At 47.7% G+C, this 26,114-nt stretch overlaps 1 protein-coding gene across 8 annotated transcripts in view; it reads left to right on the forward strand.

The window, feature by feature from the left end:
• The first annotated feature begins 11,218 nt into the window (after positions 1-11,218).
• The window catches only part of TMCO4 (transmembrane and coiled-coil domains 4), a 77,838-nt gene continuing 62,942 nt past the window's right edge, over positions 11,219-26,114 (forward strand). The window contains exons 1-4 of one of the 8 annotated variants that reach the window (XM_074377278.1): positions 11,219-11,578; positions 17,226-17,333; positions 20,558-20,715; positions 24,126-24,303. In XM_074377278.1, coding sequence (XP_074233379.1) covers positions 24,134-24,303 — 170 coding nt within the window. In that variant the 5' untranslated portion in view covers positions 11,219-11,578; positions 17,226-17,333; positions 20,558-20,715; positions 24,126-24,133. The remainder of the gene's footprint in view (positions 11,579-17,225; positions 17,334-20,557; positions 20,716-24,125; positions 24,304-26,114) is intronic. The other 7 variants (XR_012511426.1, XM_074377279.1, XM_074377280.1 and 4 more) reach the window with 7 other exon arrangements.

A 26,114-nucleotide genomic window follows, 5' to 3' on the forward strand; every position in this document is an offset into this window, starting at 1 on the left:
GGGAACTTGGTCTTTCCTCTACTCACCTCCCATTTCACCTGAGGCAGTCACATGGTACAGGTCATACGATCTTTTCCAGAACTGGAATCTGGAGCTAGTGCTGAAGGGGAGATGACCGCTTAAAGCGGAGCAACAGAGCAGGTGGTCCCCACGGCTCTGGTTCTTGAGACGCTGGCTGATTCAATGAACCCTCAAATTCCTTCCCTACAATTATTGTTTTTATCTTGAGATGGCCAGAATTTGTTTCTGTTGCTTGCAACCAATATTCCTGACCCAATACAGGAGATGTCCAGTCTCCTGGTTCCTGAAAAGTCCCACTCTGAACCTCAGCCACTCCAAAGCCCAGGAAAGGAAAGCTGCAATGCCACAGTGGGAGCCCTTTTGCACCCCCTGCCCCCAAGCCTCCTGAGAGCCAGCCTGATCTTGTAGTGAGGTTGCTCTGATGTCAAGCCCAGAAGGGTGGCACTCAGCTCAGCTCTGCTCAGACGTGGGGTCATTGGATCTCAAGCCAGCCACTGTCAGAGGAGGCTGGTCTCCATTCTATTGGCCTCAGAATCCCCAGAAAACACGAGCTCTAGTTCTGCAAAGACATCCAGCCAGTTGCCCTTCACTGGAGTCAATCTGCAAAAGAAAACAGCGTGCCAAATGGCTACAGATGCAGCAGTTTCAAAACAACTGTGCCAGTCATCCTGGCTAATGTTTGTCAAGTGCTTACTACATTCAGGCTACTGTTCTAAGAGCTCCCTGTACTAAACTTAATCCTCTGGCTCCTCACAACAGCCCTATTACTCATTATGCTAGACATCTGACAAGTCATCTCAGGGAGCTGACACAAAGCCTCTACTGAGGTAGGAAGCTGAGACATAGAGAAGGTAAGTAACTGGCTCGAGTGGCAGAGCTGGGGTTTGAAAGCAGCCAGTCCAATCCAGCTCTGTGCCCTTCTCAGTCGCTGCACTTACCATCCCCTTCTTACGCCCACCTCTCTTCCTTCCTTCTTCACCTTCCCTGCCCCCATCAAAACAAACCATGAAAAAAGTAGGGCCCTCAGTCAGACAGACCTGGGTTCAAAACCAAGTCCTACCATGTGTTCCCCGTGTGACCTTGGTCATGATATATGCCTTCCTTGAACCTTAGTTTCCTTGTTTGGAAATGCAGGATAATCAAGCCTACCTGATGGAGGTTTTGTGACAATTCAATGAGACGATGTGTCAAACACCTGGCACAGTTTCCAGCACATAGTAGGTGCTCGCCCATCCCAGTCAAGCTGTCAGCCAATGTGAATGACACCTGTTATTGGCCTGGCAAGTGAGGAAGGCAAACAAATACAGTGGAAGGGACAGTACTTACCACCATCACCCCCCCATCAGCCTCTCCCTAGCTGGGGAAATAAGTTGTACACATACGTGGTAAAAATCAGACCACAGAGTGAGACTTGGACAACGTAAGACAGCGATGTAGCTCTAGAGGACAGGCAACCCAGGGGGGGCCCTGAAATGCTGGTCATGTTCTATTTCTTAACTTAGGTGGTAGTTACACTGGTGATTATTTATTTTCTAACTATTCATCAACAGTGCCTACACCTTGTATGTGCTTTACTGTACATATTTCATAGTTAAAAATAAAACCTTAAGCCCAGCAATGCCACGGAGTCTAAGGAGCTTGAAGGCACAGGCTGGGTGTGAGACAGGTACCAAGCGCTGATTCCACAGAGATGCTGCCCCACCCACGCCCACCTCACCCGGTGTTTTGGAGCTTTGTGGGTTGCTCTGGAGACAGTCTGTCTGGTTTGAATCCTGACTCTGCTACTTACTGGCTTTATGAATGAGTTTCTCAAACTCTCTGAACCTCAGTTCCTCCATCTGTAAAATGGGGAAATTATCACTGAGTGCTAAGCATCAAAGGAGATCACCTGTAGAGATCATTTAGCACAGTGTATCAGCACATAGGACGTGCCTGAGAAGTCCTAGCTGCCCAGGTTAGGCACAAAGATGGATGTATTGGCTTCTTTAACCAAATGGTGACAGGGGCAGGTTCCTGCTGGGCCTTGGCAATGATGGAACTGGGGCGTGGACTTTCATTAAGACTGTTTCTCTCCATTTCCTTTTCCTTTTCTCTCTGCGTTTGGGTCTTATTCTCTCCCACCAGCTTTTCTCAAGAGACTGGGAAGTTGGCCAGCTCCTACTCCTGTCTTCCTAGCTTCACCTCCAGAAAGAAAGGAGCAGACTTTTTTCCTTTGGTTAAATAATGAAAACTCCCAAGGAAGGACTCTGACTGGTTGTCTTGGGTCACATGTCCTCCTCTGTGACCAGCAGACTGTGACTGGCAGCCCCAGTAGAATCTTGTGGCTGGGAAGGAGAAGGATCTCAAACAAAGGAGGATGTTATTTGCAGAAGAAGGAGGGGCATTGAGCAGACAGATAGCAGTTGATCACCCTCAGAGAACCTAAGCAGCCAGCAGGTGTGTGAGCCAGTCCCCACCCCCACCACAACTAGTTAGAAGTGACCATCAACCTGACTGGGGCTGTCTTTGAGGGGCCTGCCTCCTCCTCACCCAATCTCAGTCCACGTAGGTTCTGATAGAAATAATACCACATTCATATTTTGTGGGGAGCACGTGTGTCCCGAACCTGCCAATCAAAGCATCATGTCTCCTGGCCACGGGGTCTGGTTCAAGGCTAAGCCAGTGAACCAGCTCTATCCAGGAATATTATTGGAGCTATCCAGAAGAAGTGTTTTCTCTGCCAGAGTTGCTAAGCTGATGGGATGTTTGTCTGGACTTTCCCATAACCATCTTGCCACACCAAGAGAAGGATTTTTTCTGTGGGTGAAGTCAACCCAGAGAAAAGCTGAGCCCAGTGATAGAGAAAGATTCCCAATCATATTATTTGAGCACCTAGATCCAGCCATGCCTGAAAGCTGTTTCCTCTGTACTTTTCCATATTTACCTGAGTCAACAAAGTCCTTTTCTTGGCTTAAGCCAATTTGACTGTTTTGTTTCACTTGCAGGCAAAGGAGCCCTGAATCATTTGTGGGTGCTTGACTCATAAGGTCATGTAGAGTGAAAGCTAATGTCGCCAACATAGAACTAGATGTATGTCAAAGTAGGAAGCTGGATGCAAGTGATGAATGAAGCTGATACTCAGAGGCAGACAAGAGGGGAGGCCACACGGCCTCTGAGAGGCAAAGAGAGAAGACTTAGGTCCTGACTTCCCAAATCGCCGGTCTCAGTGAGGCCCAATTGTTTGCCAGTCCTGCCCTGCCTGTCCATGAGACCACCTGTCCTGCCCTTTAATATCCCCCCTTTAAATAAGCTAGCTACCCAGAGAATTCCAATACCGCCTCATCCCTTCCCCTAAGACCTGGCGCTCTGTTGAAGCCTACAATCTCTGTTGAATATCAAATGGAAGAGTCCCCCGGGGCAGAACACAGCATCTGTGAATTCCTAGGGGAGACGTGAGGAAGGCAGCTTGGGTGGCCAGGGCAAGCCTCAGGAAGGATATGGGAACTGGCTGGGCCTTGAAGCAAAGATTTGATTTGAATAGCCAGAAACATCGAGGTGAATGGGGGTGTCGCAGGTGGCAAGAAGGGCATGGAAGCCGGAAAACGCACAGCATATTCAGAGAGCAGAGAGGGGACCTGTCTGGGTTGAGGATTTATCAGGTGGAGCAGGGAAGGAGGCTGGGCCAGCAGTGGAAGGTCCTTCATGCCAGGCTCAGGGGCCCACTATTTCACAAGCAGGGCTTGGCATGGGAGTGCTCGGAGTTATGGAGCAGCCCTGAAACTCTGAAACAGCTAAAGCAGACCCTTTCTGGCAGACCCTGATGGGGAAGCGTGGCTGTGCGCATGGAAAGATGTGTCCACAGGAGACGAATGTGGTGGGAGTGGGAGGCCAGCAGGGATGGTGTCAGGGGTTCTGGGCTCTGCTCTGCCGTGGTCCCTGAACAAATTCCCTCGGGGTTTCCCTTCTAGACTCTGGCCTCCAAGGGTGTCCATCCTTGTGTAAGGGTGATGCAGGGCAGTTTCAAACAATACTAGTAGTGAGAATCATTTGTTCATTCATTCACTCACTCATTCATTCATTCAGTAAGTATTTAGTGAACATCTACCACAGGCTAGGCATTGGGTTAGGTCCTAGGGAGATGAAGGTCAATAAGACATAAGACCATTGACCTTACACTGGGACAGATGTTAAGGGTCCCTGCTCAACAGCCGTTCTACCTCTGCCTTAAGAGAAACCAGATTTTGTCTGTGCAGCAATGTGTCCCATCAATGCTGGCAAGTGGTCTCTGCTCTGGACCTCATCCTTTAGAGAGCCCCACTCTGCCCTCCCCAGCCACGCCCATCCCAGCAAAGAGAGAAGTCTCCAGGGCCAAGAGGATGTGCCCACCTAAGCCCACACTCTGGGTGCCTGGTGCCCCAATATTCCCTGTCCAAATCACTCCAAGCCCACTTCCGGCCTGGAGGAGTGAGCCTCTTCCCTGACCCATTCCCCAGGGGTACAGCCACTCCTCGTGGTCCTAGGTTTGAGAAGCGGCCAAGGGGCAGTTGTTTGGGGGAGGGGAAGGCAGAGCTTGGATGCGTGGGCCAGAGAGTCCACACACCTATGGGAAAGACCACACATGGTACAGGATGGAACTGGGGACGGGGAGAGAAGGAAAATGGGCAGTGAGCCAGAAGCCACATCCTCGTGTAGAACTCCGAGGAGTTAAAGGATTCTAAATTCACACCTGATCTTCCACGAGGTTTTGAAGGTGTGTCTGTCAAGTTGGAAAGTTAGGACATGTATTATTTATCATTTTGTGTTCTTGCCCCAAGCTCTGTTAGGACTGGACTGTTCCTGCCCACGGGGTTCTGAGCCAGTCCCCTTTGCCAGATTCCTGGCTTTCCCAGACTCCCTTGCAGCCAGAGGTGGCCATGTGGTCCAGACATGTGATCCCAGCAAAGGGGCTTCTGGAAAATCACTTCCACTTTGACCATGGAAGAGAAACCTAGGAGGAAAGATTCATGAGGAGAGCTCCATTTTTCTCTTTTCTGCTTTTGGACACAATTGCTTAAGGATACTCGCCACTGAGGGAGCCGTCTTTGGACCGCAGGATGACACAGTGAAGGACAAAAGCCAGCATGCAGAGGGTGATGAAAAATGGAAAGAGCTTACGTCCTTGAGCTTTGAGGCCAACTCTGGAACCACCTACCTCTGGATTTTATGCTCCATAAATCATCGGTGTCATTATGATTTTGGCCACATGTTGGTCAGTGTTTGAGACAGCAGTGGCCATCCTAATGGAAACATCATTCTAATGACTAGTGAGAGAAACCAGTCTGGCTGGTGACCAGCTTGCCAGCCATGGGGAGGGTTTTCCCACAGGTGAAGTCAATCCAGAGGAAAATTCAAAATGTTTCGCTGTGTCTGCTTACCACGTTCACTATTTTTTAAGTAATTTCATTTTGCTTAATGTTTTAAAAGGAACTGTATTGCTGTTGTAAATTTTTTAAAAGGATTATTTGCCATTATAGAAAGTAATAGAAAGATTTTTTAAACGAAATCAATACTGAAAACAAAAACTAGGTAACACTAAGTGCAGTGTGGTGTCCCAGACTGGATTCTGGGAACGTAAAAGGGCCTAAGTAGAAAAATCAATGGATAACATCTATACTTTAGTTAACGGTAATGGGCCAGTATTGGTTTCTCAGACTTGACTAACGTACCATGGTTATCTACGATGTTAACATTGAGGAAGACAGGGTGAAGGATTATATAGTTCTTAGGTAAAAATTCTGTACTCTCTTTGGAACTTTTCTGTCCAACTTAAATCTTTCCAAAATAAAAAGGTTATTAAATTAATAAACAACAATGATCTAAATCGTAACTCAGCATTTTGGGGAGACGAAGTCTCTGAGCTAAAAGCCTGTTCTCTCTTTGTTAAAAAGAAAGATGAGCAAATGTTATAAGGAGTACAATGGCGTATTATTCAGCCACAAAAAAGACGGAACCCCTTCCACTTGTGACAACATGGATGAACCTGGAGGACACTGTGCTCAGTGAAGTAAGCCAGTCACAGAAAGACACCTACAGGATGACCTCACCTACATGTGTAATTTAAAATAGTCAAGCAGACGGTAGAATAGTAGTTGCCAGGGGCTGGGGGGGAGGGAGGAGGGGGTTATGAGGACATGTTGGCAAAGGGTACAAAGTTTCAGTTAAGCAAGATGAATGACTGTGTGCTAGAGATCTAATGCACAGCATGGTGACCACAGGTAACAACACTGTACTGTACACTTGAAATTTGCTAAGAGGATAGATCTTAAAGGAAATCTCAACACGCAGACATACACACACAAATGGTAACTATATAGACATGATGAATGAAGTTATTTAGCTTGATTGGGGCAATCTTTTCACAAGGTATACATATCTCAAAACATCAAATTTTACATCCTAAACATATATAATTTTATATGTCAAAGATATCTCAATAAAGTTGTTTTAGAAGAGAGAAATACATACTTTTGTTTGTTGGTGAACCTATAAGTCACAAAGGAAACTAGTTTAAATATGAGTTAAATTAATGGACTTGCTTATTAGTTTATAAGACACAAAACTCTAACTCAAAAAAAAAAAGATTCAATAACTCAAACTGAGCTCACAATAGAATGAGGATTGAAGGGAGTAACTCTCTCGTGTATGATTCAAGGTGATTTAATGCAAGTTCGTGTACCAGCTAAAGATAACCTTGTGTACCACCTGTAACATGTCTCATACACTAGAAGATATCAGATCAGGGGCAAAGCATTCTTAGATGAGAAGCAGGTAGGGGTTATCACTCAAGCCTCTGTGTAAAAGACAAGGCAGAGGACTTCAAAATTATTACCTAACACACAAGAACAATGAGGGAAAATATTAACTCGAGTGGCTTTGACCCTAAATGACTACCACTTAGCCAATTCTTGTTGACAGTCTCATTAACAGAAGGATGTTTAGTTCTTTGGGTCAAAAACACCTTAGGAAAAAAATATAAAAAATGAATATATGTATGTATATGCATGACTGGGACACTGTGCTATACACCAGAAATTGACACAATGTTATTGACTGTACTTCAATTAAAAAAAAAAAAAAGACGTCTTAGAAACATAAACAAGAGATTGCTCAGCAATGTTACAATATCCATGGTAACCACAAACCATCCACAGCAACTTCCACCCTGGCCTTGCTCTGCAGGTGTGTCCAGTCCCACCTCATGGTAGCCCTGTTTATTTCTGAGCATCGTTAGGGAAGAAGTAATCATAAATTATCTGGGTCATTCAGTCTCAAGTTCAGCACAAGTGCATCATAAGGATAATTTATGGGAAGGATGTGGGGTTGCCTTCAGTGACATCAACCGCAGAATTCAGTTCCATTCAACAAACACCCATGCCAGGCCAGGCCCCACCTACATTCTGGAAAGATAGACACCAATGGGACATAGTGAAGGAGACTTCTTCTGCTGGGGAGCCATCATCCAAAACTCATCAAAATATCTGTGAACCTGAGTTGATGTTTGAGCCCGTGGGAGGGCAGGATAGCAGAATCAGTCAGATCTGGGATCAAATTCTGGCTCTGCTATCTTGTAGCTCAGTGTCCCTGGCCAAGTTATTTAACAACACCCACCCCGAGCCTCAGTTTCTCCCTCTGTGAAGTGGGGCTAATAGTATAACCTGCATAGGATTAAATGATATAAAGTATGTGTGGAACATGTAGAGCCAGGCACAAGGATAATGCTCCTTAAACAATATTCATGGTTGTTTCTATAATTTCTGGGAGAATCGAATCCAATCATTGAGTTGTTCTGATCACCAGAATCACCAGGGGAACTTGTTAAAAATATAAATTCCTAGGTTCCCATACCCCTGAGAAATTCTAAATTGGGTCAGCCTGGGGCAGGACCCAGGAACTTATGCCTCCAGGGTAAACTTGTGCCCAGCCCACAGTGGGCACTCAGCAAATACAGGTCCCCTTCCCGGCCTGGACTATTGAAGCACCTTCCTAACTGGTCACCTGTGTCCAATCTGATCCGTCTGTCCACCACCAGGAGCCAGTGGGATGCTTTTAAAAGGTGAGATCCTGTCACATCACTGCCCCAAACCCTCTATGATTCTCATCTCATACCAAATAAAACCGATAAACAAGGCCCTACATCAGTGGCTCCTGACACTGGGACCACATTAGAAATACTTGGTGAAGGGGGTAAAGGGAGTGGGAAGGGATAAACTGGGAGTTCGAGATTGCGGGTACTAACTACTATATATAATAGATAAACAACAAATTTATACTGCATAGCACAGGCAACTATATGCAATATCTTGTACTAACCTGTAATGAAAAAGAATATGAAAAGGAATATATGCATGTATATGTATGACTGAGACATTATGCGGTACACCAGAAATTGACACGTTGTAAACTGACTATGCTTCGACTACAAAACATAAATACATCTTAAATAAATAAATAAATAAATAAATAAAACTGGAAGGAAAATAAGAGGGAAAAAAAAAAAGAAATACCTGGCAAGCTAGTGAATAATACCGACACCTGGCCTGAGCCCAGACCAAGAGAATCAGAAACTCTTTGGGGTGAGGCCCAAGTAGGACTGCCAGATAAAACAGAGGACACTAGCTACATTTGAATTTCAGATACCCGATGCCTGGCTTTTTATTATAAGTACATCCTGGGCAATATTGGGACATACTCTTACTAAAAGTGTATTTTTAGGGGGAAGGTTACAGCTCAGTGGTAGAGCTCATGCTTAGCATGTACAAGGTCCTGGGTTCAATCCCCAGTACCTCCATTAAAACAAATAAATAAATAAACCTAATTACCTCCCCCCCTCAAAAAAATAATAAAAAATAAAAAGTATTTATTCCTTGCGTATCTGAAATTCCAATGTAACTGGGTATCCTGTAGTCTCATTTGTTAAACTTGGCAACCCTAGGCCCAAGCATAGGGCTTTATATTTATTTGTTTGTTTGTTTGCTTGTTTGCATTCTTGTTTGTTGAAGTAGTGTCAGTTTAAAATGTTGAGTCAATTTCTGGTATACAGCATAATGTTTTAGTCATGCATGTACATACATATATTCATTTTCATTACAGATTAGTACAAGATATTGAATACAGTTCCCTGTGCTATACAGTAAAAACTTGTTTATTTTATGTGTAGTAGGTAGTATCTGCAAATCTTGAACTCTCAGTTTATCCTTTCCCATCCCCTTTACCCCGTGGTAACCATAAGTTTTTTTCTCATCTCAGCATCTGCCTTTTTAAAAAGCTCACGGTGATATGGTCCTCATTGCCTCTCTAACCTCATCTACTCCTCTCCTCCAGCTCTCTCTACCCTGGCCTTTTCCTTGAAAGTGTCAACCACCTTCCCCTCTCCACACCTTTGCAGTTGCTGGCTGCCTGGGATGCTCTGTCTACGCCAGACACCACAAGCCTCCCTGACCACTGCAACAGCGCCCCCTCCCCAGGTTCCCCTCACCCTGCTTTACTTTGTCTTTATAACACTTAACACCGCCTGATGGATTGTGTACCTACTTGGTTGCTGTCCATCTCCCCTACCCACAAACTAGACTGTAGGCTCCGTGACTTTGCAGGAAACACTTTGGTTCTTTCCCTGCTACATCTGCAGTGCCTAGAACCTCACCAGCTGCTCAAAAAATTCTGGTTGAATTAGTTAATGTTGATGAAAAGATTTCTCCTTCCAGCACAACCCCCTAAACATCCCTTTGGGAGGAGTTGATAGAAGACAGCTTAGTAGAAGTATCTTTCATCAAGAATAACAGCTGATTTTTACTGGGCGTGGCCTGTGTGCCCTTCAAAGTGCTTGCACATCCACATTTAATCTTCATGGCAACCCTTGAAGCTTGTGGGAGCCATGATTATCCTCATTGTATAAGACGAGGAAAGTAAATTCTTCAGTGTTCAACACCGAACCTCAAAAATCTCAAAGGGAGGGGTAAATATACTTTCTCCACCTTTCTTTCCTCTAGCCTTGATTATGGATTAAGTCTTGTGTGCTGTTCATTGGCGGTGGGCAGGTGGGGGGACTGGGGTGAGGGATGGGCAGTGGGCACAGCTACAACTGGATCCAGTGTCTAGAGTCAAGAGTGTTTAACACAGGGTCTCTAACCAAACCAGAGACAGGGCAAGGCCATTGTGCAGAGTGGTGCATGGTCCCACAAAGCCAATCTGGCTGGCAGGGGCCACTAGTCATTGAGTGAAGGAGGGCTGGCTAGAGGTTTTCTGTCCCCAGTCCACTACCGTATGGTTATTCATGCTGCATCTTGACAAGACCCACATGCTCAGATATAACGCCTCATGCCTCTGAAGGGTGCCCACTCTTAACCCACTTGACCCTCACATTGGCCCTATAAGTAGACAGAGCTGCTCTTCTTGGTCCTAAGTGGCCAGCGGGAAGATAAGGAGCCAGAAGCCTAGAGCATTCCACAAGGAGCATGAGTCTCAGGCTCTGCACTGGAAGCTGGTCTCTGACCCTATTCACTGCCTTTTCTGTTCACAGTACTGGGCTGTCTTCACCTGGAGAAAGAGCACAAGGATTCACGCTTTGGCTCTGGCGCTCGTTAGCTCTGTGGCTTCTGCACAGCCTCGACCTGAGCCTCATTTTCTTGTCTTGTAGAATGGGTGTGATGAGAATTCACAGGATTGCTAAAGAAATGAGATCCATTCATGCATGCATTATATGAGTCTGAGCACCGACTAAGTGCCAGCCACAGTCCAGGCACACAGTAGACGACTCTCCAGGCTTTTAAATACTAGTGGGGATGGCAAGCAATTAACTGAGAACAGGAAGATAAAATAATTCCACCGAGTGAGAAGTACTGCAACTGAAATAGAACAGGACTGGAAGCCCCTGCCCTTGGAACAGTACCTGGCACATAGTAGGTGCTCAGTATTTGCTCTATGATTGAATGTGCTGGGTGGTCAGGGAAGACTCGCAGATGCCACCCTGAGCACACCAGAATGGAGAGCCAGGCACGGGAACCTCAAACGCAAAGGCCGTGAGACCGGACCCTACCTGGCGTTATAAAAAACAGAAAGGAAACTCAGGGAGAGCACGGATCTCTCAACCCCCTGTAAACTTCAAAGTGCTGCGTACACATCTGGGAAGGCGGTTTCTGTGGCTGGTTCTTGGCTTTTACGTCGTTTACTTTCGACTTCTTCCACCCGGGTGGCTGTTCGGCCCTCCACCCCGGGGGGGACCCGAGCCCCTCGCGAGCAGCTGCCGCGGGGCCGGACCTGGAAGGGCGCTGACATCTGGCGCCCGCAGGGCGGGCAGACCCACAGTCGGAGTTTCGCGCCGGGTTGGCCCGTCACTTCCTGAGGCCGGCACCCCTGTCGCGGGGTGGCGGCAGAGCGAGCGGGTTGGGACACGCAGCTCGGAGCCCGGAAGGACCAGGCGCGCCAGGGGACGGGCTGCGCGGCGGCCGGGACCGGCCGGGACCCGAACGGAGCAGGAGTGGGGCGGGGCCGGCGGGAGCCGCGGCGCCGCCTCCGCCTTCGCCTTCGCCACTGCCACCTCCAGGTAAGGGGCCGGCTCGGCCGGAGCCCCCGCCCGGCCCGCGGGCCCTTTGCCCCCCACCCCGCCCTCCGCGCGTCGTGCGCGCGGGCCCCGCTCCCCGCCAACCCCCCCCCCCGCGCGCGCGCAGACCGCTCGGGGGTCAAGTCCGCCCGGTGGTGGCTTGTTTTCCTTCCGAGCCGGAAGTGCCCTTAAAACTTACACGCCCTGGGGAAACTGAGGCCGGGCCCAGCACTCAGGCGTCTCCTGCCTCCCTGCACAAGTGAGGAGGCTGGTCCGGGCCGGGGACGGGAAGGGACTAGCCCAAGGTCACACGCGGTCACTGGACTTCCCCTTGGCCCACGTGGTCCCTCCAGGACCCCTCACCTCCCCACGACTCTCCTTGGCCCTGCAGCCCTCTGAGCGCACTGCAGACATTCAAACTGACAATTCCAAGGGCAGAGGGAATAAACTCTGGAGAAAAGCCCAGGCCCCAAGTTTACAGGGGGCCAGGTCCCCTTGCCTGAACCCTGTTGTTAGAGGAGGAAGAATTACTGCTCCTAACTTTGGAGCAGAGGCTGGAAGAGGTGACGGTGTCTACCCACTACCACACCGCTAGGAAGGAGATCAGGATAAGAACGTGGGGGACCTGGCTCCAGAGCCTGACCCAGTGTCTGGCCCAGTGTAGGCCTTCGGGGTCCCCTTCTCTGCTCCCCATGGGGTGGCACAGGGCGTCAGGAGCACAGCTGGGCCAGACCCCAGGCCTTGGTCTAGAGACAACTGCCTAGCACAGAGCAGGAGTCTGCACGGTTAGTTCTCTTTTCCCTAACTCGATGTTCATTGCATGGCAGAAACATGAAACCCATTTAAGCTTTGGGGACATCCATCCATTCATTCATTCAACAAATATTTATTGAACACCTACCGTGTGCCAGCTTGCGCACTGTTTAGGCACTGAAGGTACAGCAGTCAACCAGATAGGTGCTGCCCTGGAGGAGGTGAGGGGATTGGGGTGGTACATTCCAGTGATTGGAAGAAAACACTGCCCTTCAGCCTGGGGTGGTGGGGTACAGGGAAGAGCTGGGCAGAGAGGGGAGACTATTGGAACCTTCCCAACTGTGAGGTATGGGAAGAGGGCCGAGAGAGATTAAACCTTGCAGCCTCAAATCCTCTGAGCCTTCAGCCCTTTTTTGGCCTTGTTTGAGATGCTCTGTCAGCCTGAGCTCCAGCAGCCCCCACCCCAGCCCAACTCACCAGGGATTTGGGGACGAGCGGCTAGGTGGGTTGAGAGTGGGCCAAAGGAAGCCTTAAAGTGACCTCAGAGCCTGGAAACCTAGCTGTGTGACCTTGGGTATGTCATTCTACCTCTCTGGGCCTCTATTTTCTTATCATATAAAGGGGGGTCATAATACCATGCCGAAATGCTTCGTAAACGGTAAAGCAGGATCCAGAGTGTGGCCCATATCTGAGGCCTTGCCAAAGCAGGCATAAGCAAGGGTAGAGTATTTATTTAGAGCATCTTGATTTAGAGGCTCCAGTGACCCTGTTGATGACATGTGGCTGCTCTCGATCAAGACATGTAAGAGGCAGGAGAGTGGCGGAGTTCAAGGCGAGAAGCCTGACGCTCCCTGCCCGGCTCCAGCTCTCGGGAAATGAAATGCTGGTGTCACTGGCAGCATTTGAGCTTTTACAACCCTTGCAGCCACGTGTACTGCATCAGGTAGATGTGTCTCAGGTCCTAGCTTTGCAGTTTCCTAACTGAGTCATCTTGGATGAACTACATGGCCGGTCTTTGCCTCAGTTTCCTCATCAGTAAAACACCTGTCTCCAAGGAGGGCCCTGTGCAGAGCTGCCAGGCTGGGAGGCTTTTGGCTTTTTAAGTCCAAGGCCCAGGAGCGGTTGGACAGGCACCGTTGACTGAGTGGGTGAGCACATAGCAGCGTGTGCACTGTTTAGGCACTGAGGGGCAGCAGTTAATGAGACAAGTGCTATCCTGGTTGAGGTTGGGGGAGGTACATCAAGGTCAGAGCCTAGAGAATTTCTCTCCCTGAACTGGTACCGCCAGGCTACAGGGGCTGGATCAGCCTCCAGGGCCCACATATATGGGACATGAAAAACATCATTAGAAGCTTTTTCATTGTGTCCTCTATGGCCTGAATGTTTTGTGAACACTGCCGTATGTTTTCAACTGGGGCTACAGATAAGATGGGGGCCTCACTGCCTTGAAGATTTTACAGCGGGCAGAACAGGGCTGGAGAGAGGATCCAATCCACTTGCCACTTCAGCCACCCTCCTCTCGGCAGCCAGACCGATCTGATTGTTAACACCCTCTGCTTAAAAGCCTGCTGTGGCATCCCATTTTCTTAAAGAACAGAACCCTTAACATGGACCATAAGGCCCTGTGGCCTGGGTCCCACCAACACCTGGCCTACTCCTCCGGCTGCATCTCAGACCACTTTGTCTGTAGCCCTCTGTGCTCAGGCATGCTTCTCCCTCCCTCCTCAGGGCCTTTGCATGGCTCTTCTAGACCTCCCCCCCTCATCTCGCTATTCCCAGGTTAACACCTCCTCTACCTTCAGCTCTGAGCCCAACCTGGACTTGCATTCCAAGTTCCCCAGGCCGTAAGACATCCCCAGGTACATGGGAGGTTTAGCTCTAGGTGGAAAATTATACACTTATGATATCGCTAGGATTTATTTCTACCTGTACCCTGTCACCACCCCACCATGACTTCCAGGGCTGGTCTGAATTTGCTCAGAAATGAAATCTGCCTTTAGGAGTAGTTCTTGAGCAAATATGAGGACCTTGCTTTATATGAAACTGGATTGTCCGTCATCCAAAAAAAATAATGCTGACGTCATTTCTTAGTTGTGGGGGTAGCTATTCATTCATTCTTTCACCTGTTCTTCTAGAAGGACACTGTTCTAGGAGACATCAGGGAAAGTGACACAAAAGCCACTGCCATCAAGGAGCTTTCTCTAGTGACGAAGACAGACCACAAACAAGTAAACCTGTAATTCATTGCCAAGGGGTAGCAAATTCGATAAAAGTCACACAGGGTCTGGTGGGAGCGGGGCGTTCTGGCACGTGCTGTCATAGACCTGAATGAATAAGGAGAGGACTCTGCTGGGGAGGCAGGGGAAGCCCTGATGTCCTGAGCATCATCCACTCCCACCCTGACCCTCCTTATCGGAGAGAGGCACCACCGTTATACCTGAGAGGAGGTGAGGCAGCCCAAAGCCTGGGGGGCTGGACAATTCCCAGAAGCCTCATGGCAGCCCCTGAGATCCTTTAGTAAAGTGGAGAAGAACTTGGGTTTAAAGTCACGCACGCCTGGACCTGGGCGATGGGGGATGTCCTGGTCCTGCCATTTGCCAGCTGTGTGGCCCTCACCTCTGTGGGCCTCAATTTTCTCATCTGTAAGACGGGGACAGTGTTAGTCTCTTCCTCGTGAGGTTGTTGTGAGGCTGGAATGGGACCAAGAAAGTAAGCCCACAGGAAATGATTTTATGTTTAAACTGTGTGTTTGAAGAAGGGCCGCATTTGGACACGAGGACCCGCATGGAGAGAAAACGCATGAGTGCAGGCCTGAGGTGGGAAACCCAATGTGGGCTGGAATCAGCAGACAGTTCAGCTTGGGTGAAGACTGAATGGGAGAAGGGGAGTGGAGAAAAATAAAGCTGGAGGAGATTAGGCCCTGGCTGGCTGAAAAGTGGGATTGTTACTGAACCAAACTTGGGTCCATTCATCCATGCGCAGTAAAGCCAATCTACTGACACAGGGTTGCGGTGAAGGAAAGTGCAGCGTTTATTGTAAGGCATCAGACAAGGAGTCCGGGGCAGCCAATGCTCAAAAAAAACCCAAACTCCCTGATAAGTTTCAGGGAAGCATTTTTTAAGGCCAGGTGAGAGAGGGAAGTCACAGAGTGTGTGATCAGCTTGTGCACAGTTCTCTGACTGGTTGACAGTGAGGTAACAGGGTGGTGTCACAGGGGTTAACATTATCAATCCTCAGGCTCCAGTCGGTCTGGGGACTACATGCTCACGGTCAAGTAGTTAACATCTTCCACTTGGTGGGGGTTTTAGCATCTGTAAAACAACTAAGAAATGCACTTCAGATACTGTTATCTAAGTACTTCAGAAAGGAACTAAAGATTCTGTGCCCTGTGTCCGATATACTCCTTAAATTGTTACCAACTCCTGGGCTGACTACTACTTTTGTCACTACGTGTTCACATCCATTCAGTCACTAATTCTTGAGCCAGGCTTTTGTGGCTCAGGGGAGACCTGGGAGACTAGAGTTTTTCTATGAACAAGAGGCAGGCAGAGGACCTAGGTGGAGGGGTCTGTCGCAGGAAGGCCCCATAGGGTCCTGCTCAGTTACAGGGTGTTAGCCTGGGACAGGTGGAGCTAGTGAGATTCTAATTTGGTGGTTTGAAATCTTCTGGGCCACCTCAGTGTATAAACTAGACCAAAGAGGAGCAGTGTGGCATCATAGTTAAGATGGCTGCCTTTGGGCTCAGACCCAGGTGCGAGTTTAAATCCCACATCACTTATCCAGTGACCCTGACCTCCATTTCTCAGGGCTACTCTGTCTCTATCTGTAAAACAGAGATAATAACACCTACCTTATAGGATTATTGGGAGAAAATGAGATGGTGCGTGGAAAAGGAGTGGCACATGGCTAACATTTACCAAGCATTTACCGTTCTGATTTTCTTAATTAAAAAATTTTAAATTGTGATAAAATACACATAACGTAAAATTTACCATCTTAATCATTTTTAAGTGTACAGTTCAGTAGCTTTAGGTGTAATCACCGTTGTGCAACCTCCAGAGCATTTCAACTTGCGAATTTGAAATTCTGTACTCACTAAACAACAACTCCCCATTCCCCCAACCCCCAGCCTCTGGCAACTGCCATTCTACTTTCTGCCTCTATGATGTTGATTGGTCTAAGTGTCTCATATAAGTGGAATCATACAGTGTTTGTCCTTCTGTGACTGGTTGATTTCATTTAGAGTGTGTTCTCCAGGTTCATTCATCTTGTGATGTGTCAGAATTGCCTTCCTTTTTTGAGAGTGACTAATATTCCATTGTGTGTATATAACACATTTTGTTTATCCATTCATCCATCAGTAGACAGTTGGGTTGCCTCCACCTTTTAACTATGGTGAATACTGCTGCTATGAACATGAGTGTACAAATATCTTTTTGAGGCCTGCTTTCAATTCCTTGGAGTATGTAGCCAGAATTGCCATTGCTGGCTCATTTACTGTTAAAATTTGGAGGTGGGCCATTGGTGGCTCCCCACTGTGTCTTCTCTTGCCTGCCAGAGTAAGAGAAGTCCCTGGGGCCCCAGAGAGCAGTTTGAAAACCAGTGGATTAAATGAACCATTACAGACTTTGCCATTTCTCCCCCTTCCTTCCCAGGTAGATTTGCCTCTTGAATTATTTTTTAGTTATCCCTGGTGGAAACCACCAGCCATTCAGCAAATGTTTCTGAGTGGCTACTGTGCTTGCTTGTGGGCAGAGGAAAAGAGCCAGTAAGCAATAAACTTAAACAGGTAAAGGATACAGTATGTCAGACAGTGATGCATGCTCTGGACCAAGCTGGGAAGTCGGGATGAGTACTTGCCCTCCATGCCAACATCCCTTTTTTTCTTCTGGTCTAGACTGGGATGTCCAAACCCTGTGGGTTCTTCTGTGTTGGAACTGTTGCCATGGAGACCTCCTGAGATGCTGCATTTACCGCCGGCCTCCAATTTAACTTCCAGATAGAGGTATGGAATGAATGGATTTGTCTCCTAAAATGCTGAGAGTGGGGAGAGGGGAGTGAACCGGGCCTGCCTAGAATCTCCCCATCTAGGACCATATTAAGATTGTCTTATTTTGTGTGTGTGTGTGTGTGTGTGTGTGTGTGTGTGTGTGTGTGTTTATCTGTGTCTGTGTGTTTGTGTGTCTATGTGTGTGTTTAACTTTAGACTAGTCTTCAGAGTTTCTGGCTCTAAGAACAGTGCCATCGGCTCTATTTGTTGCAAGGGAGCTCTTCAGCCAGAGGCTTTTCCTTGTCCTTGGCTCCAGGAAAATTAGTCTTCAGCCTTCCTTTGACACTGTAGCTCTCTCTCTAGTAATGCTTATTTTTCTGTACTGCAGACTCATTTAAAAATGCACCTGCAGCTAGGAAACTCAGAAAAAGAGGAAGAGAGAGAAAAAGAACATCACTTCCCCCGCCCCACTCCCCCCTTCCCCCCTGCCAGCACACACACACACACACACACACACCCCAAATTTGACCTTGGCCTTCACTGACTGCTCCAAGTTTAAAAAAAAAAAAAAAAAAAAAAGGCCACAGCTGGCTGGCATGTAAGAAAAACAAAAGTTCATTCCTGTATGTGATCTTCACAAGACCCAGGTGGTCATGTGGTCATGGAGTTTTAAGGATGATTTAAAGGATTTTCAAGGATGATATTGACCGCATTTGATTTTCTGCTCGGTGCTGACTTTGGAATTTTTCATCTCCCCAAGAAGAAACCCCATGGCGTCATTTAGGGCATTAATCAGCAGACATGGGCTGAGCACCTGCTGTGGGTGCTTGCAGAACAGATGTTTGGGAATGAGCGTCTCCCACCACTGCTGACAGAAATAACCCCGCTGGTGTTTTCACTGGCGACGAATAAAGTGACTGGTGAGACAGAAATCATCATTGTAGTGTATCAGGACGAGGTCCCCCTCCAGAACAACCCCGTCATCCCACGTCCGGGCCTTGCAGCCCAGCCATGAACCAGTGTTCTCCCTGGGGTTCTCACCGTGTACATGCTCCCCTGAGAGTCAGGGCTTTCCTGGGTCAAATGTGGACCTTTCTCAGAGTTCCTTAGTGTCTTCCTGGCACCAGGAGACCCCAGGGAGCTGGGAGCTACTCCGTCCATCAGTAACCTCCTGAGCCCAGGGCACTGCTGGATTGGTCCTGTGCACATTAGGTGGTCCCAGGGGCAGAGGTACCACCAGCCCTGACCATCTGGGTCTTTTTCTCTCTGCAGGAATCTAGCTCTCTCTCTCTCAGAGTCACTTGAGAACCTCAGTTCAGCTTCAGACTGGATCCTGATCCAAGGACCAGAATTCACAGTTCAGGCCACACATCCCCCCACCCCACAGCTCCCACCACACTCCCTCAGCTGGAATAGTTTGGGGCCCATCCCATCCGACTGGACCGTCCATAGTGTTGTAACCACGGGCTCCTCCATCCCACCATCGTGTGTAGCTGAGAACAGCCTCCTTCTGTCGGGCTCCCCCTTGTCCATCTGGATGATTCCAAGACCTGTTGGTCCGAGGAATGGGACTTAACGGTGACCGCAGTCCCACTGGCTTGGCTGGGCCACGTGGGGCCAGGGCTTTCTGAGATAAAGCGCTCCTTTTCTAGGGATCAAGAACAGAACTGTTTTTAATTTTTTAAAAATTACTATAAAAGCTCTCATAAGCTCAGGACAGAAAATGGTAAAAATTTAGAAAAATAAAAAGACTAAAAACCAATTACTTCTAGTCCCACAGCCCTACCACTGAGAGACAATGATCATTAATGTTTTGTTGTATTCCCTTGTGGTCTTTTTGATCTGTGAAACATTTTTTAAAAACACAACCGGAATTGGCGGGAGTGTTTAGCTCAGTGGTAGAGCGCATGCCTAGCATGCATGAGGTCCTGGGTTCAATCTCCAATACCTCCATTAAATAAATAAATAAACCTAATTACCCCCCCAAAAAAAAACAAAACCACAGCCAGAGTCATATTGTATATTCAGTGGTACGCTGTTAACCACCTCCCCGGAAAATAGAACCCCTTCATTTGTAGTACTTTCCAATTGCAGTGGTGTCCATACCCCCAGCTGTGGCCCGTTTCAGGCTTCCAGCATCACTGAACACAGAGCAGGGAAGAGATGCCAGTATGAGCCAGCAGCAGCACACCAAGTTATAATTCCAAATCTTATCTTTTTTTCTGATCTTATCATCAATACGTAGTCGTTATTGAAAACTCATAAAACACAAACATACAAAGAAAAAATTAGAATCATCCAGACTCCAACAACCACCCCCACTCGCTCAACCCACCCCCACTTAGAGACAGCCGCTGTCACCATCCTGATGTAAGTCCCCTTTGTATGGAGAAAGACATAAACGAAATAACCGTCTTCAGAGTTTGAAAGCAAATACGTATCGGTGGCAGAATGTTGGGGAATTCCAGAAGAGTCTCTGGCATCTCATCTTTCAGAGATCACAGTAGAGGCTCTTCTTCCAGCCACATTTCTTCTCCATATCTTTTTAACAAGGTTGCACTTGTGGCTTGAATTTCCTAGTTTGCAGTCTTAGTACAGTCTCATGCCTCGTAAAAAGGTAACATCCAGGAGAACAGTGTTACCACTGATCGTTTATTTAAAACCCTACCGGAGCTTGAAGAACAGAAAATATTCTAGTTCCTTGAACATGGAAAATGGCCATTAGGATGAAGCTTAGATTATTTGAAGTTTGGTGGCGGTAGGGTGGGGAGTGGTCCCTGGATTTGGGGCTCTGGAACCTCCCTGGGTAATTCCAGGTGCCTGGCCCTTGTCCCAGCTCCCTTCCTCGTCTGATGCTCGATGAGTGTGTAAGAATAGCAGTGCTTTTTGAGAGAGAATAACCGGGAAAAACTAGTTTTTGCATAAGCCTGAAACCTAGTTCATTCATTTGCTCGTGTCACAGGCATCTCTGAGCACTGACGCTGCGGCAGGTCAGGGGATGGGCCCCAGAATATAGATCCGGTGCCTGCCCTCTCCTGCCAGGCCAGCCAAGGAGCTGGTGCAGCAACCACAGCGCAGGGTGCGAAGACTTAGAACAATCCATGCAAAGCGCCAGGGCTGCTCTCAGTGAACGGTGGCTGCCTGGGAACCTGTGGGGGCAAAGGCTGAGAAGCAGGAGCAAGTGAAAGCTGGAGCAAGGCAGCCCTAGCCTTGGGCTAAACCATCCCTCTCCCCCACAGGCCATCTCTGGATCCCACACCCTATGGGCCCACCGGCTGGTTTTTCTGGTTTGCTCCTCCAGGGCCATGTGCATATTTCTCCAAAGAACCTTCCAGAAGCTGTAGAGCCTGTTTGCAGAAGGTAGTCGGGAGGCCCGCAGTTGTTTCCTGAAATCTGGGTAAGTGTGATGTAAGGTTTCTTTCTCTTCAGAACCCTCAGCATATGTAAAATGATCTTAATTTAAATGTTGTGAGTTGACTTATAGTCTGTCTGCCCCACTGGAATACATCTCCGCAGTGGGAGGCCCTTGTCTATCTGTCTTAGTCACCACTCTGTCCCCAGCATGCAGGACCTTGCACCTACGGGTGCCAGTACCTGTTCATTAAATTAACAAACTGGTTGGTTTGGAGTGGAGGTGCAGATTTATTTTGATTTTACTTAGAACTTAAGAAAAGATTTTCAAAATCTATAGAGACATCCTACTGCTTTTTTCTTTTTAATATTTTAATTTAAAACAATTAGAGATTCACCGGCAGTTGCAGAAACAGTACCCAGGGGTCCGGTGTACCCTCACTCAGCTCCCCACCTCCTGAGCTGGAAGAATTTGGTATAGCCCCTGGCAGCTTCCTTCCAAACTCCTTTCTTCCCTCCCACCCCTGTGCAGTCCCCGGCTGCACTGAGCATCTTTTTGGTTCTTCAAAACCATCGTCTCTCTTCTCCCCCTAGGACTAGACACATACTGTCCCCTCTGCTGAGAATATTCTCTTCCTACTCACCCTACCCCTGTCTGACGCTACCTCCTCCCAGAAGCCAATTCTGGGTTCCAGGTCCCCTCTTTTTTTTTTTTTTTTCTTTAATTGAAGTACAGTCAGTTACAATGTGTCAATTTCTGGTGTACAGCACAGTGTCCCAGTCATGCATATATATACATGTATTCATTTTCATATTCTTTTTCATTAATGGTTATTGCAAGATATTGAATATAGCTGCCTGTGCTCTACAGAAGAAAGGGTCCCCTCTGTGTATCCCTCTGTGTTTCCCTCGTCACAGCATTTACTCCGCTAGTTTGTCATCGTCTGTTTACTTCTCTATCTCTACCACTGTCCTTTTTCTTCTACTGGAAAACCATCTCCCATCCATCCATCCACCAGGCTGTCCTTCTTACTTCCTGCCAGCCTCTGCTGGAACGGCACCTTTCATCTGCATACTGTTGTCACTCCCCTCCGACCTGACCACTCCTTAGCCCCTTCATCCTGATTGTTCTTTCCCAAGGATCACTTCCCAACCCAATGTTCACTTATTCATTTAGTGGCCTGTTAAGGGCTTGGATCCTATCTCCAGCTCACCTGAGTGAGAATCTCAGTTCCACCACTTAATAGCTATATGATCTTGGGCAAGTTACTTAAATCACTGACATCATTATACATTGGAATAATATTGCCTGTCTCCAACCAGAATTTTAGTCCCTAGAGAGCAGGGGATTTGTCAGTCTTGTCCCCTGATCTTCCCCAAGGCCCAGAACAAGGCACCATATGTCATGTACCCCCTTTCATTCACCCAGCGAGTAGTTATTGAAAGCCTGCAATATTCCAGGGCCTGTTCAGAAAGCTAGGGATACAGCAGTGAGAATAAAAACCAGGGGCCTGCCTTGACAAGTTGACATTCTCTTTGTTCACCTGAGTAAACAAGTAATTTAAAACCATATTATTTCAGAGGGAGAGGGTGTAGCTCAGTGGAAGAGCCCATGCTTAGCATGCATGAGGTCTGGGGTTCAATCCCCAGTACCTCCTCTAAAAATAAATAAGCCTAGTTACCTGCCACCCTGCCAAAAAAAAAAACAAAAAACATTATTTCAGGCAGGAGTAAGTATTACAGAAACAGAACAAGGTGCTGGGATAGAGAGGCGGAAGTAGCGCGGCCTAGGGGATCAAGGAAGGCCTCTCAGAGGAGATGACACTCAGACTGAACGTGAAAGTCAAGGGAAGTGTCCCAGGCAGGGGGAATGGCAGGTGCAAAGGCCCAGAGGGAGGACCAGCGTGTGTATTTGAAGAACAGAAAGACAGCCAGCGTGGCTACAGAGTAGTGAACAAGTCAGGTGATTGAAGGCAGGCAGGGGCCAGATCATGCAGGACTCCAGGCTATCAGGAAAGGACTGGTACTCCTCCTGGGGCGATGGGAGGCCTTTAAGCAGACAAGTGACATGATCGGTATATATGACAAAAAGGCCACTTGGGCTGCTGGGTAGAGAATGGATTATAGGGCAGCAAAAGTGTACTTTATTGAATGAATGAATGAATTTGGCCTGAGCTGGGCATTCAGTGTGCTCAGCCCAGCCCCCTCTCCCCTGCGGTCAGAGGCAGGCCAGCTCATGCTTCTCTGATTAGAAGGCTGTTTATTCTTGAACCGAGAACTCACGTGGGGCTCTCCAGATACGAGCTGAATAAAACACCATCTTGGGCTCTTATGGCTAATAGGTACAGTTACTGTGGCCGTCAAATGGCACATGGAGTTGATTGAAAGTGGTGGTAATTGCTAAGCCTGCTGACATCCAGGCCAGGTGCTGCCCCCAGTGATGTCCTTAGTTTGTGGCTTTTTTCTGTCCCCTTTGTCCATGGTCTGGGCTGATTGTTCAAGCCAGGAAATCTGCTGCAAACAGACTTCAAACTCGGATTCCTGGAGCAACCATCAGAGGCCAGTCTTGCTGGGTGACATTGGGCAAGATCTTAACCTCTCTGGGCCTCAATTTCTCCATCTGAAACAGGGGAAGGAGAATCCCTGTGCTGGCGTAGAGGAAAGAGCATGGAGTTTGGAATCAAAGTCTGTTTTGACTTTCATCACATACTTACTGTGTAACTCTCAGAAAATGGCTTGGTCTCTCTGAGGATTATAGCTATAAGAGCAAATCATAATCACCTTCTACTTAACCTTACATGGTAGTTATAAGAATTAAATGGGTTTAAAGTGCTTTGTAAACTGTTATGTGCTGTACAGATGTTGGTTTGTTGCTTCTTAATTACCCCAGGGATATTTTTTAAAGCTGATGCAATATTAGTTATGGACAAACTTTTAAATTACTCCTCCATAGAAATAATAGTTTGAGAACAAAAATGTTTACTGCTTAGCTGGATGAGAACGAATTTATGGACCAAAATCAATGTGGAGTCCGGATAGTAGGCTAGAAATGTCTTGGGTGAGTAGCCGTGTCTCACTGGGATGTTAATTTCTGTTGCTCTGGTGACTAATGCTGTTGAACTCCTCTGCGTGTGCTTATTGGCCATTGAATATCTTTTGTGAAGTACCTATTCAAGTCTCTTGCCCATTTTTAAATGTGCCTTGTTTCTTTTTCTCAGTGACTTGTAGGAGTTGTTTTTATACTGTGGATACAAATCCATTGTTGATACACACACTGCAGATATCTCTCCCCATCCCCACCCTGCCGATCTCTTAAAGATGATGAATAGAAGTTCTTAATGTTAGAGAGGGCTCATTTATCCGGCTTTTCTTTCATGACTGGTAGTTTCTGTGTCCCATCTAAGTAAGCTTTGCCCGCCTGCTGGAAGCATTTTTCACTGGGATTTTTCCCTACAGGGTTGGAAATGGCCACACAGGACAGGTCAAGCCAGAAGCTGCCTCAGGCGGCCAAGCCGGCTGCGGAGGGGGAGCCGCACCTGCCCATGGGCCGGGAGCTGACCGAGGCCCACCGCTTCGCCTACGCCGCCCTGTGCGGCGTCTCCCTGGCCCAGCTGTTCCCAGAACCTGAGCAGAGGTGAGTGCTTTTATCCCACAGAGGGATGGCCATGCTTCTTCAGGGAGACGATTATTGGCAACCAAGCAGCCTGCCAGGTATTACTGGACACTACAAAGAGGAGAAAGTCACTGTCCTTGCCTTTAAGGAGCTCACAACCCAGTAGGGGGATAGGACAGCCCTCATTCACTTTGCACTCATTTATACCTTCACCAAGCATTTAAGGGGCACCAACTGTTTCACGAGGCATCACTCAAAGTTCCTGGAAAGTATACATGAGTGAGACGAACAAGACAGACACTCTCCCTGCTCTCAAGTAGGACACACCCTAATTGGGGGATAAGATGTCTATGCATTCGTGCAACATGCATTCAGTGAGCACCTACTGTGTGCTGGGTGTAGTGTGAAGCCCTGTGGAGAAAACAAAGAAAAGCAAGGCCTGGCTCCCATCCTCCTGGTACTTACAGTCTAGGGGGACGCCCACATGACTGATTTTAACAGCGGACTAAATGTCATGATGGTGTCAGGTTCGATGACAGTATTAACACCTGCCACTGCAGAGCTCCAGCTCTTTGTTTAAATCGTATATTTGGATTCAGATTGTAGAGTTGCTAAGAGCTTGGGCTTGGCCTTCAAGGACTTCAGAAATTCTTTGGGGAGAGAATTTGGAGGCCAGAGGAGGCCAGTTAGGTGGGGTTGTTTGGATAAACCAGGACAGTGACTGAGAGCTGGAGGGACACAGGTGAGACAGACTTTTCTCAGGGAGAATGCAGTTGACGTGGGACAGGTTGGGTGCTGTGGGCGGGGCAGAAGGAGGAGCTAACTTTGGCCTCAAAGGTCCAGGTGGGGAGAGGGGCCTTAGAGGATGGAGATATTGCTACTGAGATGAGGAGCAACTGGTTGGGGGGCCAGAGACATCAAGAAGGTTTTGCATATGCTCCATTTTCGAGGACCCCTCCACCCACCATAGTCTCCTGTGAGTAAACTTCCTTGGATCTTTGCTGGATTTTGTTTGTTTTGTTTGTTTTTTATCTTTGTCTGTCCCACTGGACTGAACATTTGAGTGTATTCATTTCCTTGGAGGTCACCTCCAGAAAGCTTTTCCAGACCCTCCTCACCTCCTAGGCAGGGGGCGTCTCCACCTGTCTGTTCTGTGACCTGTCACTGTGACCACCATGCTGCCCTGTAATTCTTCCCACACCTGCCACCCCTCCAGTCTGAGCTCCTGGAGGACAGGAGCTGCCTTGTTCATCTCTGAGTTCCCAGTGCCTTGCACACAGCTTGGTGTAGCAAAGACACTCAGTAAAATTTTGGAAAAGAAGGGGTGAATAAATGCCGGCTTTATTAGCACAAGAGACATTCCACAGGCTTTGGACTTGGATCTGGATTCAAATCCTACCTTTGCCACTTTCCAGTTACATGTGACCGTGGACAGGTTGTTTAACTTCCCTTAACATCTTAATCTGTAGAATGGGGCCAATAATACCCACCCTGCAGGGCGATTATAAGAATTAAGTGAGATAATGTAGGTAAACCTCATAGCATAGTGTTTGACACATAGTAGGCTCAGTAAACAGTGATGGTTGCTTGCTAACTCTGTGACTCATTTTATTTGTCCCAGTTTCCTCATCTGTAAAATGGAGACAATCCTGGAACTTACCCTCAGGGCACTTTGGGCTTCAAGTAACAGGACACTGTACTAAAAGAGATTTAAACAAGAAGAGATTTGTTTTTCTCACTTAATAAGAAATTGAAAGGAAAGAGTTCCAGGATTGATACAGTGCCTCAGAAAGCCTTTGGGCTGGCTTTTCTGCAGTTCTCTTGGCCTTCCC

This window comes from Camelus bactrianus, chromosome 13, assembly GCF_048773025.1.
Source record: "Camelus bactrianus isolate YW-2024 breed Bactrian camel chromosome 13, ASM4877302v1, whole genome shotgun sequence".
NCBI classification, from domain to species: domain Eukaryota; kingdom Metazoa; phylum Chordata; class Mammalia; order Artiodactyla; family Camelidae; genus Camelus; species Camelus bactrianus.